The 21,197-nt window shown below is 46.3% G+C and overlaps 1 protein-coding gene across 1 annotated transcript; it reads right to left on the reverse strand.

The window, feature by feature from the left end:
* Positions 1-862: 862 nt before the first annotated feature.
* OPN1MW3 (opsin 1 (cone pigments), long-wave-sensitive) lies at positions 863-11,745 on the reverse strand. The gene is made up of 6 exons (NM_001127625.1): positions 11,634-11,745; positions 10,539-10,835; positions 5,335-5,503; positions 2,987-3,152; positions 2,348-2,587; positions 863-973 (listed from the first exon to the last, which is right to left on the reverse strand). Exons 1-6 carry the CDS (start codon positions 11,743-11,745, stop codon positions 863-865), a joined length of 1,095 nt encoding a protein of 364 aa, NP_001121097.1.
* Between the last annotated feature and the right edge of the window lie 9,452 nt (positions 11,746-21,197).

Here is a 21,197-nt window from a genome sequence, read left to right on the forward strand (position 1 = left end):
GGGCCCTCTTCCTTTTCCCTCCAATGCTGTAGCTTCGTTTCTGGGAAACGGAAGATCCCGAAGTTCAGACTTGGCTAACAAGAAGGGAAGGAAGCCAAAGCCGTGAGTGTTTTTTTCTTTCGGGGCTGAGTGAATTCCAGTTGCCCTGCTGAGGCAGAGGTGAAGCTGGGAGGTCAGGGGCTCTACCCACTACCCAGTGCTCCTCCCTGGAGGGAAACCTTGTGTTCTGCTCAAAAGCAGTTGGCACTCACTGCATTTTCTCACCATCAAAAGGACTAGGTGGCTGAGATGGGGCAATTGGGGAGTGGGGCAAGTGGGCTTTTCCTTAGCTGTGCCCTGGGCAAAAAAGGGTCTCTGGGTCCATCTTGACACACCCCGATGGACATTATATAACCTTGCTTCCACCCCATGGGGGCCACATAAGGTGCAGGGCCCTAGGCCAGCTAAGTGGCAAGGGATATAGGCAAGAGCTCCTCTAATCCTGCTGCACAGTACATGGTTTCTCAGAGAACTTCCTCCTCTTTCTCTTCCTTCTCCACTTCCTTTTTCTTCTCTTCCCCCTCTTCTTTATTCTCCTCTTCTGTTGTTGAGGACCCCGGTCCCCTCTAAAGGAGGGAACTGTGATCCCAGATGACTGGAAAGCAGAAGGCCGAAAAGGAGCCTAAGAAGTCCTACGGTGTGGTTAACTGGGGAGAGGGACCGTGTTCCTTTGAGGTGACCGGGGATTGGAACTACGTTTCCATGGAGGCGGAGGTGGAGGAAAGGAAGGTGATAAAGGCCGGAGGCCAAGATGGCTACGTGGGGACAGGTGACTTGATTTCTTCAGGAGACAGCATTCTTGATTCTCCTGGGCTGGTGACATTTAGGCAGGTGATACAGAGGAGACAGAAGAGACCTCTGTCCTGGAGGTGCTGGAGAGTTCTGAACCATCATCCACCTTCTTCCCAAAAAGCTGCATGATGCAGTTACGAAACTAGAAGAAGAGAAATCATTAGCCAGTGGAGAGGAAGTGACCATTGTGGTATACAGCACTTAATGTCCAAAATTAGAGAAGCAGCATGGTTTAGGGGATAGAGTACGGGCCTGGAGTCAGAAAGATCTTAGTTCTAATTCCAGCTCAGCCACTTGTCTGCTGTGTGACCTTGGGCAAGTCACTTGATTTCTCTGGACCTCAGTTACCTTATTTGTAAAGTGGAGATTAAGTGTGGGAGTCCCGTGTGGGACATGGACTGTGTCCAACCTAATTAGTTTGTAACTACCCCAGTGTTTAGTACAGTGCTTGGCACTTAGTAAGTGCTTAACAAATTCCATAAAAACCCGATTAGATTAGACACAGTACCTGATCCACACATGGCTCACAATCTAAGAGGGAGGGAGAACAGGTGTCTTCTCTCCATTTTACAGCTAATAATAATGGTACTTGTTAATCACTTACTACGTACCAAGCACTGTTCTAAGCACTCTTCTAAGCAGTGGGGTAGATACAAGTTAATCATGTTGGACACAGTCCCTGTCCCACATGGGGCTGACAGTCTTAATCCCCATTTTATAGATGAGGTAACTGAGGCCCTGAGAAGTGAAGCTACTCGCCCAAGGTCACACAGCAGCCAAGTGGCAGCACTGGGATTAAAACCTAGGCCTCCTGACTCCCAGCCAGGTGTTTTTTTCCTCAGTCAGAGTAGCCAGAAATGATGGCAGTCAGGGGGACGAGTTCTAAAATGTATATCTCCAGCTATTAGAGTACATCTGGTTGGAAGAGAGTGTTGCTTAAGGGCCTTCCAAGCATTTCATACAAGTTTTGCTTTCTGTATTCCCATCTCTCCCAGTTACTTGTAAAGGAATGAAAGAGGAAGTAGGCTTGTCTAAGCCAAATAGTTTTTAATGGATCTGTACCTATACCTATACCTATAGATCTCTTTCCTAATCCCTGTGAAGATCTGGGAAGCATTAGTAGTTTTGTTTCTCTAGCTAAGGCCCTTAATTTCACTGAGTAACCCCGATGCATTAAAATAAAAAACCTTAGGTTTCTTCTCTGCTCTTGTGTTTTGATTTTTTTTTCTAATGGTATTTATCAAGTGTTCACTATGTGCCAGGCACGGTTCTAAGCATGGGGCTAGATACAAAATAAGCAAGTTGGACACAGTCCGTCTTACTCCCCATTTTACAGATCAGGTAACTGAAGCTCAGAGGAAGTGAAATGACTTGTCCAAGGTCACCCAGCAGACAAGTGGCAGAGCTGGGACACCCTGCCCCCGGCCCCGACCCATGTGCTTAGGACACCCTCTTGTTTAGATCACCCCCATTGGGTGCTTCTGACATGAGCCCTCCTGGGGAGGGCTCCACTCACCTGCCTGTTCATGAAGACGTAGATGATCGGGTTGTAGATGGTGGCGCTCTTGGCAAAGTAAGCAGGCAGGGCCGCCGCCAAGGGATGAAAGGCGTAGCCAGGGTTGGCTGCTGCAAAGCAGGCAAAGATGGTGTAGGGTCCCCAGCAAAAACAGTATGCCAAGATCATGACCACCACCATGCGGGACACTTCCTTCTCGGCCTTCTGGGTGGACTCGGACTCTTTCTGCTGCTTGGCTACCTAGAGGAGGAAGGCAGAAGGAGATAGTCATTCCCCCGAGGATTTCCAGAGACGGTTGAGATCTTGCTCTCCAGGGCCTCACGGTGAACTCTGCCTCTCAAATCCCAGTCAAGTGACCACTCTATTCAACATTAGCAAGGCCTATTCTGAAGTGCTACAACAGGGTTCCTGTAACCTGAGGTGTAGATCACTTGGGGCAGGAAGAGTAGAGCTGATTAGGCAAGGCGAAGGGAATGAGATTTATTTAGCCTAGAACAGAGAAGATGAAATCGGAGGAGAGTTAATAAGAGCCGGTTGTTTGGAGAGACACCGAAGAGTAGAGAAAAGCTGGTCTGGGTTTCAGCGCGGGGAGAACAAGAGAAAAGGTTCGCAGGAGAAGTTTCCGTAGGGGAGGCTCACCGCTCGGATGGCCAACCACACTTGAAGGTAGCAGAGGACAATGATGCTCAGAGGAAGGATGCAACACGTAGACATGAGGACAATCATGTAGGACTGCACCCCAGGGTCCGAGCTGCCACTGAACACATCGGGACCACAAGACGTCTTCAGGCCATGAGGCCAGTACCTGGAAGGGGAGGAAAGGTAAATGGGAACGGGGACCGGAACTGGGCAGTTATCTCTCTTAGGTCTTCGTCTCCTCCGTGGACAGTAGTTGTTTTTTCAGTATTCACGTCATCCCCGGAAGCTAGCCGTTGCCCATTTCGGAGGAGATCCCATGACTCAAATCCTTCTTGCCACGCAATCCCATTCCCTCTCAGGGAGGCTGGACAAAACTATCCCTGGTGGACCCTGGGCTTAGGCTTGCTTCTGCTATTCTGCAAGTGTTGGGGATGGAAAGGAATATCCACTGGATTGCAAATTCCTGGAAGGCAGGGATCGTGTCTACTAACTCTACTACATTCTCTGAAGCACTAAACGCACAGAGTATTCGGTCAGTAAATCCTACCGATTGTTTGAAAAGAGGGAAAAGGAGGCTTGTCCCTCCAAAAGGGCAGGTTCCCTGGGATGGCATATTCCTCCCTTGGATGCTTGACATAACTCAATGGTGACGGAGTGGCCTGTCAGCCCAGTCCCAAGCCAACTGAACTAGTGTTGTGACCATACGTAAACCCCTGACGAATGCAAGCACTGAACTCAGTCCTAAAGAGCAATGTGGGATGAGAGCTCACAGATGGAGAAGAACAAACACCAGGGAAAGATATGTGGCCTAATGGATAGATCGCAGGCCTGGAAGTCAGAAGGACCAGTGTTCTACTCCTGGCTCTGCCACTTATCTGCTCCGGGGCTTGGGCAACTCACTTCACTTCTCTGTGCCTCATTTCCTTCATCTTGTAAAATGGAGATTGAGATTGTGAGGAGCCCCATGGGGGACATGAACTGTGTCCAACTTGACTGGCTTGTATCTATCCCATTGCTTAGTACCGTGCCTGGTACATAGTAAGTGCTTAACAGATACTTTTTTTTTTTAAAGATTCAGGGACAGCTTGGCTGGGAGTCAGGAAACCTAGGTTCGAGACCGAGTTCTACCCCTGGTCTATAGTGTGACCTTGGACGAGTCACTTAACCTCCCTAGGCCTCAGCTTCCTCACCTGTGAACTGTCGATAAGATAGACTGTTGATGCCTCTGTCGTTCTTGCTTTTGTTTCTTCACGTTTCCGATTTTTGCAAAAGATTAGAAAACCCAACCTTAACTAAGTCCCCGTGAGTGTCTCCTAACAGTTTACAGCATGGGTTAGGACACAGTGGTGTCTGCCAGAGAATGTTTTACTGAGCGCTTACTATGGGCAGAACACTGTACTGAGTGCTTGCCTCCAAGATGTTCTAGTCCATGACTGTAATCTGACTCTGTTCTCTGGCAGCCTGGGCCAGGGGCCCTGGGAAGAAGGCGTGAGAGAGTGCAAGAGACCGATAGATTTTCTCAGTGATGTTCATGGATACAGTCTCATCAGCTGCCTTGCCTTAAAACCCAAGTACAGCTGTACTGTTTATGGCAGAAACACAGACTAGCCCAACTTCTCTTACTTCTTCTTACTAGGGAAATAACATGGCCTAGTAGAGCCCAGGAGTAGGAGTCAAGACCTGGGTTCTAAAACCAGCTATGCCACTTGTCTTCTGTGAGAACTTGGGCAGGTCTCTTCTCTGGACCTCATTTCCCTCATCTGCAAAATGGGTGTACCATACCTGTGCTCCCTCTTTCTTAGAATGTGAGTCCCAAGTGGGCCCTGATTACCTCACATCTACCCCCAGTACTTAGCACATGGTAAGCTCTTAACAAATACCATAATGATTATTATTATCATTTTTATTATTAGTCCTCTCTCCAAAGAGAGGCCAACTCCTTTCCCTCAGCTCTCTCATGGAGGAAACAACTGCTGGAGCCATTGCAGACCTTGATTCATGGCCAGGACAATGGGCTCCAGGTGATCTCTGGAAAGAAACTGAGACCAACTGGAAAGAGCCCAGACCTTGGAGTCAGAGAATGTGGTTTCTAATCCTAGCTCTACCACTTGTCTGCTGTGTGACCTTGGGCAAGTCACTTCACTTCTCTGTTCCTCAGTTTCCTCAACTGTAAAATGTGGATTACATACCTCTCTCCTACTTAAACTGTGAGCCCCATGTGGGACAGGAACTGCGTCAGACCTGATTGACTTGTACCTACCCCAGCCTTTAGAAACAGTGTTTGACCAATAAGAGGCGTTTAACAAATACCATCAAAAAGTCCTCTCCTCTAGCCCTCGGGCACTTACCTGCTCCAACCAAAGATGGGAGGGGCAGTCCAGACAGCAGCCCAGACCCAGGAGAACACAATGCCGACCATGGCCAGTTTGGCATCAAATTTCACATTGCCAAAAGGTTTGCATACCACAATCCATCTCTCCCAGGATATGATGGACAGTGACCAGAGGCCTGTGATACCTGGAAGATGGATGAGATAAAGGGTAGGGTCAACAGGGTCATAAGAAGGAGATGCTGACAAGAGTCACTATCTCCTCGAAAGCCAGAACCTGAAGCTCTGAGGGCTGGGAGTGACCTGAAGAGATCCAGGCCATCTCCCTGCCTCCAGGCAGGTCTCAAAGAGACCTGAAGAGAGGTCGGCCCTCTCCATGCCTCCAGGAAAGTCTCAATTTAAGAGTCCCAACAGATGTCCTTAGAGATCTCAGGGAAGAGACAGTCAGCTCATTGTGAGAAGGGAATATGTCTGTTATATTGTTATATTGTACTCTCCCAAGCGCTTAGTAAAGTGCTCTGCACACAATAAGCACTCAGTAAATACCACTGATTGAAGAGACTGCTCACCCCTCCACCATGGCTTAGGACAAGCTAAATTCTCAAAAGTTTTTCCATTTCCAAATAGCACCTGGACAAGATAGGAAACTCATTTCTATGTTTCTTTCAAGCATGTTTCCTTCTTCTCTGTCTCCTATAATTCTGGTTTTCTTTCTCTCCTCCAACTCCCACCTTCCCTAGGGGTTCTACCTCTCTCTCTTTTAGTTTCCCTCTTGTTTTTCCCCCTTATAGTCTCTGCTTTCTCTCCTTCAGGTCCACTGGAGTCCCCTGCCCAGGCAGTCCCTCACACCTGTAAGTCCCTTTTTCAGTGAGAGGGAAAAGGAAGTGGGATAGTTCGTGTGATATTTCCATTGGAGAAACAGGAGAATGGGAAGACTTACTTTGTCTGTCACCTTTCCCTGCCATTCCCCTACACTATTTCAGGCTTTAAAAAAAAAGATATTTGTTAAGGTCTAAGTGCCAGGCACTGAGGTAGGTTCAACTTAATCAAGCTGGACATAGTCCCTGTCCCAAATGGGGAATCAAAGTTTTTATCCCCATTTTACAGATGAGGAAACTGAGGCATAGAGAAGTGAAGTGACTTGTCTAAGGCCACAGAGTAGACAAATTGGCAAACTGGGATTAGAACCCAGGTCCTCTGGCTCCCAGGTCCATTTTTTATCCACACCTGAAACCCCAGCCTAGTATTAGGGCCCCTTCAGCACCTCACTTAAAAAGGGTAAAATAGACCATGACAGCTGGCTGGGGGGAGCAGGAGCAAATTCCTGTCAGTGATACCTTGCAGAAAAAACGGGCTCTAGAGCAGCTCACTGACCACATCTCCAACTTCTTTCTCTCCCAGTTTCTCCCTTTCTCAAGCATATAAATCCTTCAGCGAAAGGCAGTTTTCAGTATTCACAGCTCCACCCTTCCTTGTGGTTATTGCTGGCTGGTATTATTATTATTATTAACAATAATAATGATAAATGTGGTATTTGTGAAGTGTTTACTATATGCTAAGGCATACAGGGGCAAATACAAGATAATCAGGTCAGATACAATCTCTGACCCACCTAATCCACTGTAGTCTATAAACTCCCTCTAGACTCTAAGCTTTCTGTGGGCAGGGAATGTGGCCTTTTTTTCTTATAATGTACTCTTCCAAACGCTAAATACAGTGCTCTGCACACAGTAAGTGCTCAATAAATACAACTGACTGACTGACACCTGTCAGGGATTTGAACCTACGTCTGCTGACTTCCAGGCCCTTGCTCTTGTGCTCTTTTTATATGATGCAGTGGATAGAGCACAGGCCTGGAAGCCAGAAGGTCATAGGTCCTAAACCCAGCTGCACTACTTGTCTGCTGTGTGAACTCGGTCAAGTCACTTCACTTCTCTGTGCCTCAGTTACCTTATCTGTAAAATGGGGAATAAGACTGTAAGTCCCCATGTGGGACAAAGACTTTGTCCATACTGATTAGTTTATATCCACCCCACCCCACACTTAGTAGTGTGCTTAGCAAATGCCATCTTCATCATTATTATCACTATTATTACACTAGGCCAGGCTGTTTTTCCCTGTGATTCTCTTCCTTCCCCTTTCTCCTAACCCATTGCTTAATACGGTTCTTGGCATATAGTAAGTCCTTAACAAATGCTACAATTATTATTCTAATTTAGTAATAGCAGCCGCGTTTATTGACTGCCCACTCGGTTCAGGACACTGTACTGTGTGTTTGCGAGGCTGAACAACCAAGCATCTATTCCCAGCCACCCAAGGAGTTTCCATTCCAACAGGGAAGATAAAAATAAAACCTGCAGCTTCCCATTCTAAGCATTCCACTTTCACATCAGAATCTAAAGAATATGTTCAAAGTTGGTGTACTGGCAGCTGGGCCGAGTACCACCTCTTTCTTATGTGGGCTACTTTGACTGTTAATACAAACCTGCTGCTAGTCCAGAGGAAAAGAGCAAGGCTCTAGGATTCAGTAGACTCAGGTCCTAGTCCTGGTTTTGCAAGAGGACGTATGCTTGCTGAAGCTATTGGTAAAGCAACGTGGCTTACAGGAACGAGCACAGGCCTGGGAGTCAGAGCACCTGGATTCTAATCCCACCTCTGCCATTTGTCTGCTCTGTGACCCTGGGCAAGTCATGTCACTTCTCTGTGCCTCAGTTGCCTCATTGGTAAAATAAGGATTGACTGCAAACCTTACATGGGATATGGACTGTGTCTATCTTGACTACCTTGTTTACCTTGTATCCCAGCATGTAGTAGAGTGCCTGGCCCATAGTAAGCACTTAATAAATACCGTAAAAAATGTTTCTGGAAGAAGAACCACTGAGGTGCACAGATCCACCAGGGATGTAATAATAATAATGAAGAAAATAATAGTGGGAGTTGTTAAGCACTTACTATGTGTCAAGCACTACACTAAGTCCTGGGGTAGATACAAGATAATCAGGTCCTACGTGGGGCTCACAGTCTAAGTAGGAAGTAGAACAGCATGGGATCCCCATTTTGCAGATGTGGTAACTGAAGTACAGAGAAGCAAAGTTACTTGCCCAAGGTCACACAGCAGACAAGTAGCAGAGCCAGAATTAGACTTCAAGTCCTCTGACTCCAAGACCTGTGCCCTTTCCACTAGGCCACGCCACCTCTCCAGAGATCCCGAAAAAGAGCTGGCTATTGTGGGTGCTGAGGTTTACAGCAGCACCAAGACAACCGCCTGCTGGCTTATGATCCTAAAACAGTGGGCCCATGGGCACCATCCTCCACTCATTTGGGCCATAAATGGGCCCGGCACGTGAAACACCTTCTCTGGGACTTGTATAGAGGTGGTACCCTTCTCTGTTTATTCATTTGCTGCCCCTGCAGGGAACACTATTGGCAGGGACCAGTAGAGAAGCAGCATGGCCTAGTGGAAAGAGCACAAGCCTGGTAGTCAGAGGACCTGGATTCCAACTGTGACTCTGCCAATTGTCTGTTATTTGACCTTAAACAAGTCACGTCTCTGTGCCTCACTTACCTTATCTGTAAAATGGGGATTAAGACCGTGAGCCCCATGTGGGACAGGGACCGTGTCCGACCTGATTACCTTGTGTCTACCCCAGTGCTTAATTCAGCGCCTTGGCACATAGTAAGCACTTAACAAATACCATTTAAAAAAAAAAGACCAGAGAGGGCAAGTGGGGCCGAACAAGTCACTAGTAATAGAACTAATTCCTCCGTGAAAGTTCTCAGTCTTCCCTCCCGACAGAGGATTCTGTCATCATCATCATCTCAGGGTCCTGGCTGGGAATGGGTGGGTGTGAGCTGCTTGTTGTGAGGAAAATGGTGACCAGTAATTCTTCCCCTCAGCTAAAGATGGAACCTGGGGAACAGGCTGAAAATACAGCAGGGAATATTGAGGAGGAACTTCCTGACTGTAAGGATAGCATGAGGGAAACAATACATTTCCACCTCTTGGGATAAACACATCACATGAGACTTAAATACTGGCTTAGACCATAGGTAGGATCCACCCCAGTATTCTACCTGAGAACTGAGACGTTAAGAAGAACCTCATGACTGAGGATGTTTCTTTTTAATAATAATAATAATGTTGGTATTTGTTAAGCGCTTACTATGTGCAGAGCACTATTCTAAGCGCTGGGCTAGATACAAGGTAATCAGGTTGTCCCACTGTGAGGCTCACAGTCTTAATCCCCTTTTACAGATGAGGGAACTGAGGTACAGAGAAGTGAAGTGACTTGCCCACAGTCACACAGCTGACAATATCTCTAACTTTCCTCTCTAATAATTTCTAATATCACTGTCTAAGAATCTGTGTAATCCTTAAGCCTCCCAACTCACCCAACTTTTTCCTCTAATATCTTTAACTTTTCCTCCTAGTTAAACCTATTTTGGACCTCTCCTCTGATTTCATCCTACCCCTTTATAAACCTATGGCTTTATCTGCTTCCCCAACTTCCTGGGCTCAAGAGTTCCATGCATTTCCTATCCCTTATGGGTCATTAAGAGTTTCCTTTTATTTACCTTAAACCCTTCACCTGCAAGCTTCCCTGGTCCCTCCTAATTCTGAAGTGGGATTTGGTGAAAAAACAATCCCTACCCTTGATTTTACCTTCAATTATGTCCTTCTCAACTTTCAGGTTTTTTAAAATAGGACAAATGACCACTTGTACCAGATAAGCTGAAGCTGGCCAAGATGGGTCCTTTGGTTATGTAAACTGATCTGGGAATCTTCCTTGGGGACTTCAAAGTCAGCTCCAGTCAGTCCCTTCCCAGAGAACCTTCCCTAACATTGCTTGAGAGTCTTCCTCCGAGTGAAGAAGGTAAATGAAGGTGGAAGGTAAAATGGGGTGTTTCTCAGGGGAGAGGGGACCATTGTCTGGGGATCCATCAACAGGAAAGGACTCGCACTTCTGGTTGCTGTGCTGCTCTAGTTTCAGATAGCTTCATTCAGGACTCTCAGACCCAGAGCCCATTTCTGCTCCTCAATCCCTTCAGCAGTGCATGAGGGGCCCTCCCAGGAATTCAGAAGGTCAAAATACAGGAATGGAGGCCCATAGGGGCCTGCATCGGGTGGGCTGGGTCTCTTGAGTGGGAAAGGAAAGGTGAGAGCGGGGTGAATGGGAGTAGTACAGGGCCCCTCCTAATCTTTCCTATTGAAATCTGGCTTACCACAGAGTGACACCGTGTAACCTTCCAGTACACACATGGGGTGGCCCAGGATGAAGTAGCCGAAGATCTGGTTGATGACGCTGATAGTGCTGGCAATGAGGGTCTCCCCCAGGTCGGCAACGGCCAAGTTCACCAGGATCCAGTTCAAGGGGTGTCGCAGCTTCTTGAACTTCATGGTGGCCACCAGCACCAGCCCATTGGTGAAGACGGATGCAATTACAACGAAGATCATCCAGAGGCTGGTGACATTGTAGGCCCAGCGGGGCGCAATGTGGTAGTTGGGACCTTCAAAGGGGTCTGAAAGTGGAAGGCAAGAAGGGAAGCGGAGAGCAGAAAACGAAAAGGTCAGCAGGAGGGGAACCCTAGGCTCTACCAGAGGCTTCACTCTCTTCCCCTCCCATGCTGATGGGCCTCCCTGAGAAAGATGGTGCTTCTCTGAGCTTCTCCTTTCACTGGCCCTCACTTTCTGTCCTAATGTATATGTATCGCTTCTTTACTTTCCTCACCTTGCCTTTCTTCTTCGTTTTCTCTCTCTCTGCCTCTCTTTTTCTCTCGCTCTGCCTCTCTTTCTCTCTTTCAATCTCCCCTCCCTCCTTTCCAATTCCTTCTCTTTCTTTCTTCTGTCTTGAGGCACCAGATACAAGATGGAGAAGAGGGTAAACTGACTTGACTGGAAGAGTTCCCTAAGGGAAGGGGGAAAAGGGATCAGTTATGGAAGGGGTGTGAGAATGTGCGAGAATGTACCAGTAAGGGCACAGTAAATCCTAGTGATTGATGGAGAGCGGAGCCTGCCTTGTTGTTGGCCTCCTCCTGCCTGACTCCTCCTCTGGGGTCCGCCCAATAATCATAATAATGATGGTATTTATTTAGCGCTTACTAAGTGCCAGGCACTGTACTAAGAGCTAGAGTGGATACAAGTGAATCAGGTTGGACACAGTCCCTGTCCCATAGTGGGCTCACAGTCTCAATCCCCATTTATAGATGAGGCAACTGAGGCACAGAGGAGTAACCTGACTTGCCCCAGGTCACACAGCTGCAAGTGGCAGAGCCGAGTCACGGCCGACAGGCTCCCCAGCCCGGCCCGCGGGGACTCACCCCTCGTGTTGTTGCTGTTGGTGTACACAAAGACGCTAGTCCTGGTGGTGTCTTCCTCATCCTCAAACCGCCGCCGGGCTGCATACACCCCAGAGTTCCACGCTGGCGTCATGACCCTGCACGGGTCCAACCACAGACCCTCTTTGCCGCCCCCTTTTCCCCTTCTGTGGGCTCTCATATGCCGACTCCCCCTCCCTTATTGTTGGGGGGCCTCCCTTGCCTGCACGCCTACTACCGTTATCTCTTGGGGTCCAAGACGCAGCTTGGTTTTATACCGGCCTTACTGGATTAGCCCCGGCACTCACCATGAGCTCAAAAACCCTTAAACTTTTTATCTCTTAATTGGGACAGGGGCTTAGGTCTCTCCTCCCCCTCCCCTTGGAGCTCCCAAGGAGAACCATAAGTCAATGGCAGCTGCTCAGAGTGACTTTACTGGACACTCCAGGTGACTGAATTGTTGGCCCTCAGAAGTGATTAGGAAAAGAAGGCTGCATAAAGGGAGAGAGAGAGAGTGAGAAAATGAACCCAGAGCTCCAGGAAAAGCCTGGGAAATCTGTAACCTTGTTCTCATCTTCTCAATTTCCTGCCAATTCCTTAATGCTCTCTTTAGTTAAATAGGGCATGATCATTGGCCCAGTTTTTCTCTTTGGGGCAGCTTTCTGTGCCCCAAATCTGCCACTCCCGTCGGCCTCGAGGGAGCCCCTGTCTCTTCTGGGAGGGGATGAGCAGGATTTGGTTTCTGCCAGTTCAGGGACAGAGGGGGCTCTGGGGTTCCATCCTCCTTATTTCCAGACCCCCAAGAGGTTCTGGGACAGCCATCACTGTGGCGATCCAATCCCCATGTCGGGTCTTGTTATAATATGTCCAGGCTCATGGGATCCCCAAACCACAGATCTCCAGCTATGCCATGAACACCCCTAGGGTCTCCCTGCAGCTCTCACACACTCTCAGCCATATCTGTCCACTTTCTCCACAACTAGTCATCCCCCACTGGTGACAGTCTACTCTGCTTCCCCGGCCAGGCCCTGCTCTCCTTCCCCAGATGGTGCCAGCTCTGCATGGGATTTGAGAAGCAGCATGGCATCGTGGATAGAGCACAGGTCTGGGAGTCAGAAGATCATGGGTTCTAATCCTAGGTCCTCCACTTGTCCGCTGTGTGGCCTTGGGCAAATCACTTCACTTCTCTCTTCCTCAGTTACCTTGTCAATAAAATGGGGATTGAGAATGTAAGCCCCACATGGGACAGGGACTGTGTCCAACCCGATTTGCTTGTACCCACCCCAGCGCTTAGTACAGTGCCTGGCACATAATAAGCACTTAACAAATGCCACCATACCACAATTATGGGGTTTCCTCTGAGGGCACCCGTGGGGGTGAAAATATTACCCTTGTCCGCTGCTCCCCACAAGAAAAAGGCCATTTTGGAGAGAAGTCTTCTCTTAGAAAATTCATACTGGTCAGTAGCAGAATTAACACTATTAAACGTATCTATTCAGCACCTACAGAAGGAAGGATACAATTCTGCCTTCAGTCAGTTAATCATATTTACTGAGCACTTACTGTGTGCAGAGCACTGTAAAAAGCACTTGGTAGAGTACAATATAACAATAAACAGACACAGTCCCTGCCCAGAGTGAGCTTACAGAGTGAGCTTATAGGACTGTAAACTCCAAGAAACTTACAGTCTAGTGGGGGAAGATGATAGTCACAGATTGATGGATGACCCATAAATGAGAATGCAGGAGAGCTACAACTAGGCATAGGTGGATAATTAGTAAAATAAATAAATAGTGGGTAAATCCATGAGGGCTCAGGTGGCTAAGGGGATGGCATTCCCAGAGAAGTTGTGGGGATTCATTAGGGAAGGTCTCCCAGAGTCTCTGTACAGGCAGAAATTGCAGGTTTGGACCAAGCTGGGGCTTTTACATGTTTATGGGAATGCTGAGGGAGTTTAAAAATAAATATGTAAAGGCTACAAGTGGCTGAGCTTTCTTTTATTGTGCTCTCCCAGTGCTTAGTACAGTGCTCTGCACACAGTAAGAGCTCAACAAAAATGATTGACAGAATGAATGAATGTGATTTGAAAAGTTGGAAGCCTGAGAAGCAGCGTGGCTTAGTGGAAAGAGCAAGGGCTTGGGAGTCAGAGGCCGTGGGTTCTAATCCCAGCTCTGCTACTCATCAGCTGTGTGACTTTAGGCAAGTCACTTAACTTGTTTTAACTTAACTTGCCGTTTACTTGTTTTGATGTCTGTCTCCCCGCTCTAGACAGTGAGCCAATTGCTGGGCAGGGATTGTCCCTGTTGCTGAATTGTACTTTCTAAGAGCTTAGTACAGTGCTCTGCACACAGTAAGCGCTCAATAAATACTATCGAAGGAATGAATGACTGAACTTCTCTGTGCCTCAGTTACCTCATCTGTAAGATGGGAATTAAGACTGTGAGCCCCAAGTGGTACAGCCTGATTACCTTGTATCTACTTCAGTACTTAGAACAGTGCTTGGCACATAATAACTACTCAAAAAATACCATCATCATTATTAAACGGGGATGTCTCTCAGAAGAGATGGGATTTTAGGAAGACTTTGAAAGTGGGGAGAGCTGAGGTCTGTTCAATCAATCAATAAATTAATCAATAATATTTACTGAGCACTTACTGTGTGCAGACACTGTAGTAAGTGCTTGGGAAAGCACAATTCAATAGGGTTGGTAGACCTGATCCCTGCCCTCAAAGGGTTTTACAGTAATTGGAGAGAAAGGGTGCTTCAGGCTGGGGAAACAGCTCGAGTGAAGGGGTTGTGAGGGGAAGCTGAGAGTGAGGTACAGCTAGAAAGTTAATTTGGAGTAATGAAGGTGAAACTGGTGAAGAAAACTGATATGTAATCAAACAAGTATATTTATTGAGCACTTACTGTGTGTAAAGCACTGTATTAAGTGCTTGGGGGAGTACAATATAACAGTTAGTAGCCATGTTTCCAGCCCACAAGGAGCTCACGGTCTAAAGGGACAAGAAGAGTTGGTGGATGGCTTTGAAGCCAATCATAAGGAGTTTTGGCTTGAAGCAGAGGGAAATGGGAAGGCTTTGGAGAGGTTTGAAGAGTGGAAAGATGTGAGGTGAATGACACTTCAAGGAAATGATCTGTTCAGGAGGGTGTAGTGCAGGTTGGAGGGAGGAGAGGCTGGACCAAGGTGGTAGTGTGTGGATGGTGAGAAATGGGGGATAAGGGAAATATCTAAGAATGTTTGAGAATCAGCATGGCCCGATGGATAGACCCTGGGCATGGGAGTCAGAGGATCTGGATTCTCAGGATCTGTTGTGTAACTTTGGACAAGTCACTTCACTTCTCTGTGCCTGTTACCTCGTCTGTAAAATGGGCATTAAGACTGTTAGTCTTTTGTGGGTCAGGGACGGGGTCCGACCTGAATATCTTGTATCTATCCCAGTTAGTGCAGTGCCTGGCAAATAGTAACCTCTTAAAAAATTCCAGTAAAAACAAAAGCCACATTTCAGTCATTTTCAGTCCCCAACCCTGTTGCTCTGCCACATTTAGGGAGTCCTTTAGCAGTCCACACAGTCCACATAGGTGGCAGTGGGGTGAAAGGAATAGCAGCTATTCTCACAAAGCCGCTGGCAATCTCCCACCCAAAATACGTGGTTATGATTATCATTAACTTCTTGGTGCCTTAGTTATCTCATCTGTAAAATGGGGATTAAGACAGTGAGCCCTATGTGGGACGGACTGTGTCCAACCCGATTATGTTGTATCTACCCCAGCACTTAGGACAGTGCCTGGCACATAGTAAGCACTTAACAAATACTATTATTATTAATATTATAATATTTGTTAGGCACTTATTATGTGTCAAGCAACCAAATGAAAAAAAAATTCAAGTTTCAGCTCAAGTCCTAAATAGTATTCTGGAATTTACTGATTGCCAATCTTCTTTGGGTGAGTGTTAAAAAGAGCAGATCATGGGAGTGTTAAAAAACCCTTGGGTTTGGGATTTTCTGTCACTTATCTTAATGTCTATCATCCCCTTCTGTATATAAGCTCTTTGCGGACAAGGGTGGTGTCTTTCTACTCTATTGTGTTGCACTCTCCCAAGGGCTTAATACAGTGCTCTGCACACAGAAAGCCCTCAATAAATACCACTGATGGATTGATTGATTGATTGATAGGGAAGAAAGTTGTGGGGTCTCACTTGCCTGTTCATTCCCTGGATCCTCCCACTGGACATGATGATGATAATAATAATGTTAATGACATTTGTTAAGTGCTTACTATGTGCCAGGGAGTGTACTAAGTACTTATCTGTCCCAGTGTTTTGAATGGGGCCAGTGTGGAGGGGTGTTGGGGATTTTCCTTGGAGGTAAAATGTGGGGAAGAGAGTGGTTGTGGAGTCTTTACCTCTTCTCAGGAGACACATGTACCCTCATATCAGTATATCATTCAATCAATCCGTATTTATTGAGCACTTGCTGTGTGCAGAGCACTGTACTAAGCACTTGAGAGAGTACAGTATAATAGAGTTGGTAGACACATTCCCTGCCCACAGAAAGCTTACAGTCTAGGGTGGTGAGACAAGATGTGAATATAAATGAATAAATTATGGATAGGGACATAAGTCATATGGGATTGGGGGGGTGGAAAAAGGGAGCAAATCCAAGTGGAAAGGTGATGCAGAAGGGAGTGGGAGAAGAGGAAATGAGGGCTTAGTCAGGGAAGGCCTTTTGGAGGAGATGTACCTCATACTTACAATTCCCACCCATGAGAAGTCTCTAACCCCTTAAGCTGCTCAGGGGTCACAGGATTTCCTGAGGCAGATCAGAGCTATTGGTCATTTACCCCAAATGCCTTCTTCCTAAAATAGACCAGTGGTTCAGCCTTCTTGCCCCTCAGGGCCACTGCCCAGGGCCTCTGCAGCAGCCATCACCCAAAACTTTGGGAAATAGAGACCAGTCTAAAATGGCACTGTCCTTGAGTTCCAAAGGTGATTCAGTCAGTGGTTTCCCTCCCAGGGTACAAACTGAGGCCAGTCAGGCAAAAATATGGTTGGCAGTCCCTTCTGCTTGGATCAAAACACACTTATTCTGCCCCTTACCTAAGAACCGTAACCCCATTTTCCCATCTTTTTTGTGTGCAATTGATTCCCCCAACCATTATGCAACTAGAGAGGTTAAATGATTTGCTCAAGATCACCTAACAGAACCAAAATTAGAACTCATAGTCAAGAATACCAAATTCTGATTAAATGTCCTGGAGTCACGGTGTCACTCTACGAGGCTCTGAGAGAACTTTTTTTTTAAATGGTATTTGTTAAGCACTTACTATATGCCAGGCACTGAACTAAATGCTGGGGTAGATACACTCTAACCAGATAGGACACAGTATGTCCCATATGGAGCTCACAGTCTCAATCCTCGTTTTACAAATGAGGTAACTGAGACACTTAGAAGTGAAGTGACTTGCCCAAAGTCACTGCAGACAAGTGGTGGAGCCGGAATTAGAACCCAGGTCCCTCTGACTCCCAGGACTGTGCTTTACCCATTAGGTTAACCAGCTTCTCACCTTAGCCAGTGAGATCAGGTTATTCATTCATTCATTCAATAGTATTTATTGAGCCCTTGCTATGTGCAGAGCACTGTACTAAGCACTTGTAATGTACAATTTGGCAACAGATAGAGACAATCCCTGCCCATTAATGGGCTGGTTAGGGTTCCAGTCAAGGTAATAGCCTTGATTGGTGGAACAATTTTCGTTTCTAAAGTGTTTTCACATAATTATGTCATTTATTCTCACAACTTCTCTGTGAGGTAGGGAATGGCAAACCTTAGTATCCTCATTTTACTGGTGAGAAAACTGAGGCACAGAGAGGTTAAGTGGCTTTCCTGAGGTCACCCAGCAGACCAGTGGCAAAGCCGGAGCTTAGGCCCCAAATTTCCTGAGTCTCAGACTTTTGCTTGTTCTGCTAGGCCAAGCTAGCTCTAACTTATTTTATCTCAATTCAGTCTAACATTTCTCTTAAACCTACTTTTGTTTCTGCTTCCACTTTTGGGGGGTTGTTCTTTCTATATAAATCCACTGACCACATAGCAAAGCTGCCTTCCCTTCAGGGGTCATTGTGGGAGCAGTAAGTACAAACTCCATCCTCTTTCTCGGACAGAAGAAAAGTTCTGACTAATGGGGGTGAAGCTAAATTTCTTCCCACGCTCTAGAGCTGAATGCTCTGCACATAGTAAGCACTCAATAAATACTATTGAATGAATGAATGAATTTGTGGTGCTCTGCACTCAATAAGTGCTCAATAACGATTATTTAATTGATTGACCTAGCTAGGCTGGGTGGCACCCCTGAGGATGTTAGTAGATGGCAGGTCACCCAAACAGCAGCTGAATGGTGATCTGAAACTGGGCAAATGAAAATGAGGGGGACGCAGGAAAGATTTCAAGGGGGTATTAGAGTGCAAGCTCGGGCAATCGATCAAACAGTGGTATTGCTGAGCACTTACTGTGTATAGAGCACCCTACTAAGCCCCTGGGAGACTACAGTACAACAGATTTGGCAAACGTAGTCCCCGCCCACCAGGAATTTACAGTCTAGAGGGGGAGATGATCCCTGCCCACCAGGAATTTACAGTCTGGAGGGGGAAACAGACATTGAAATAAATTATAGACAGGCCAGATGGCATCCTTGCCAAACACCGAAACTGCTTCAGCAGGCAGACCAGCTAGTTTCACTACAATCAAGAACGGAGCTGCTCTTTTTGAGCCGTAGCTTGGAAAGGATTAGGAGACAAAGGGCAAAAGTGAATGTAGTGCCCAGAGCAACAAACTCAAAAATAGCAACAGAAAAAGCAATCTTTGTGTGTACATGGGAGGCTAAGCTATCAGTCCAGCACTGGCCTTTTCGCTCCTATGCACCTATAAATGAATTTCACTGCGGCAAAATCGGAAAATATCAAGCCAACCAAGTAATAGTAATTATTAAGTGGCTACTGTGTGCAGACCACCATACTTAGCCCTTGGGAGAATACAGTAGAATTGGAAGACACAATCCCTGCCCTCAAGGATTTTACAATCTACTGACAACACGCAGGCCAGGATAGACTGTACTTGTGGCATTTTTTCTATAAATAATAATAATTGTATCTATTAAGCACTTACTTAGTGCCAGATAATCAGGTTGGACACAGTCCCTGTCCCACAAGGAGCTCTTAGTCTTAATCCCCATTTTACAGATGCGGTAACTGAGGCACAAAGAAGTTAAGTGACTCGCCTATGGTCACACAGCGGACAAGTGGCAGAGCCGGGATTAGAACCCAGGACCTTCTGACTCCCAGGTCTATACCCTGTCCACTAGGCCAAAGATGAGACAGCTTAGGTCTCTCATGTCACCCAGGGAAAAGGGAAGCAAGCATGAGTCTGGATAGAATGATGTTGTAGTCGTGGGAGCGGAGAAAATTGAGCCAGAGATGAGTTGCGGAGATGGCCAGCTGAGCTGTCCTCTCACCCAATATAAATAGAAAAGGTATATTGGCAAATGGAATGTTAATTGATGATTAGGGACAGTGGGAGATCATGACCCGCATTAGTGTAAGGCAGATTAGAAACACAGAACAGAAATTTGCTACAGAGAGGAACGCATATATATGGATTTGAGTGCATGTGTGAGAGACAGGGTATTTAAAACTTCCAGTTTTGGAAACAAATTCAATGCTTTCAGAGTAGGGCAGCTCTGTTCAGCTGTAGTCCTCCTCAACTTCCTCATCCTTCTCATCCTGTCCTCCTCATTCTCCTCCTCCTCCTCCTCCGCATACTCCTCCTTCTCCTAGTAGTCCTGCTGTGTGACCTGGGACAAGTCACTTAACTTCTCTGTGCCTCGGTTCTCTCACCTGCAAAATGGGGATTCAATACTTGCTTTCCCTCCTAATTATAAGTAAATAATAAAGGTATTTGTTAAGTGCTTACTACGTGCCAAGTACCCTTCCAAGCGCCGAAGCAATAAAGTCATACCTGGTAGCTTGAACCACCAACCTTTCGGTTGTAATCGAAAGCACACTGAGACCCCCATGAGGGACCTAATTATCATGTATCTACCACAGTGCTTAGTACAGTGCCTGGCACGTAGTAAGCACTGAAGAGCTACCACTATTATTTTTATTACTGTTATTGTTATTACTAGTATTATTATTCCTGGTGGGCCTGTCCACCTCAGTGGTGCTGCCTCCAGAAACTTTTCTATGGTATTTGTTAAGTGCTTCATACGGTACTTGATAGATAGTAAGCGCTTAATAAATACCACAGTTATTATTATTACTTCCAGAGTGGACGTGGGACTAGTAAGTGCAAACTCCATCTTCTTGACTGGAAAGGAAAGATTATTTGGTTAGGAGATTATTTGGTTTGGAGACTGAAACTCGTTTTCTACCCAAAATCTAGGGCCAAATCGGGGTGAACCTGGTAAAATCTGACAAATGAGTATGCTCTGTATGACTGGGGAAGGAGTTTTTTCTGAATCCTCAATCAATCCATCAGTGGTATTTACTGAGCACTTACTGTGTACAGAACACTGTATTAAACTCTTGGGATAGTACAATACAGTAGAGTTGGTAGAAAATCCCTGACCCTCATCTCCATCCAGGCCATTACTCTGCCCTCAACTTGGTTGAATCCAAGTTAGCCCCAACCGAAGTTGAAAAAGAACCAGTTTAAAAACAAAAAACAATAGCTTCTCCTCTCCCCTCCCCTTCCAAGTCAATTCATTTCCCAATCCTCCAAAGTTTCCACACCCTCTTCTTCCAAGGGCATCAAAGAAACAAAGAGAATTCCTGGCCACTCACTAGGAATTGTGACTCCCCCAAGGAAGCAGGGAAATCTGTCATTGTCCAGGTCCAAACCCAGATGTTCTCAAACACCCACCTGACCTCATGCCTGGTAGGGAAGAGCAGTGCATTTCTGTCTTGGTTTTAGATGATGCCACTCAGATCAGTCGATCAATCCGTAATATTTATTAAGTGCTTTCTTGTGCAGAGCACTGTACTGAGCACTTGGAAGAGTACAATCCAACAGGGTTGGTAGAAATGATGCCTGCCCACAACTAGTTGGTTCTTGACCAATGACCTGTACCTCCCTGAAGGCCTTATTGTGGGAGGGGATTAAAAGTAAGTACTTCAGAATGGAGAACTAAATCAGCCAGTCAATAGTGTTTACTGAGCTAAAGCAACATTTACATAGACAAGCTAATCAGGAAGTAAATCTTTCAATGAATGAATTATCAATCTTTAACAAACAAAGGGGCCTTGGCTTCTCCTAGTAAATCATAAACTCTAGCGTCTTGCCCGAGTTCTGCCTCCTGTGCCAGTAAGGACCACTATGACACTGGTATCACTGGTTAAAGATCAGTGGTGAAAAGATCAACAACTGCCATTTGCAAGAAATCTGGCTCACTGGGTGGGCCTCTTCCAATCAGTCAACCACTTGATCGATCAATGCTATTTTTCCAGCAATTACTATGTGCAGAACACTGTACTAAGCAACCAGGAGAGTACATACAGTACAACAGAATTA

This window comes from Ornithorhynchus anatinus, chromosome 6 (genome assembly GCF_004115215.2).
Source record: "Ornithorhynchus anatinus isolate Pmale09 chromosome 6, mOrnAna1.pri.v4, whole genome shotgun sequence".
Lineage (NCBI taxonomy): Eukaryota > Metazoa > Chordata > Mammalia > Monotremata > Ornithorhynchidae > Ornithorhynchus > Ornithorhynchus anatinus.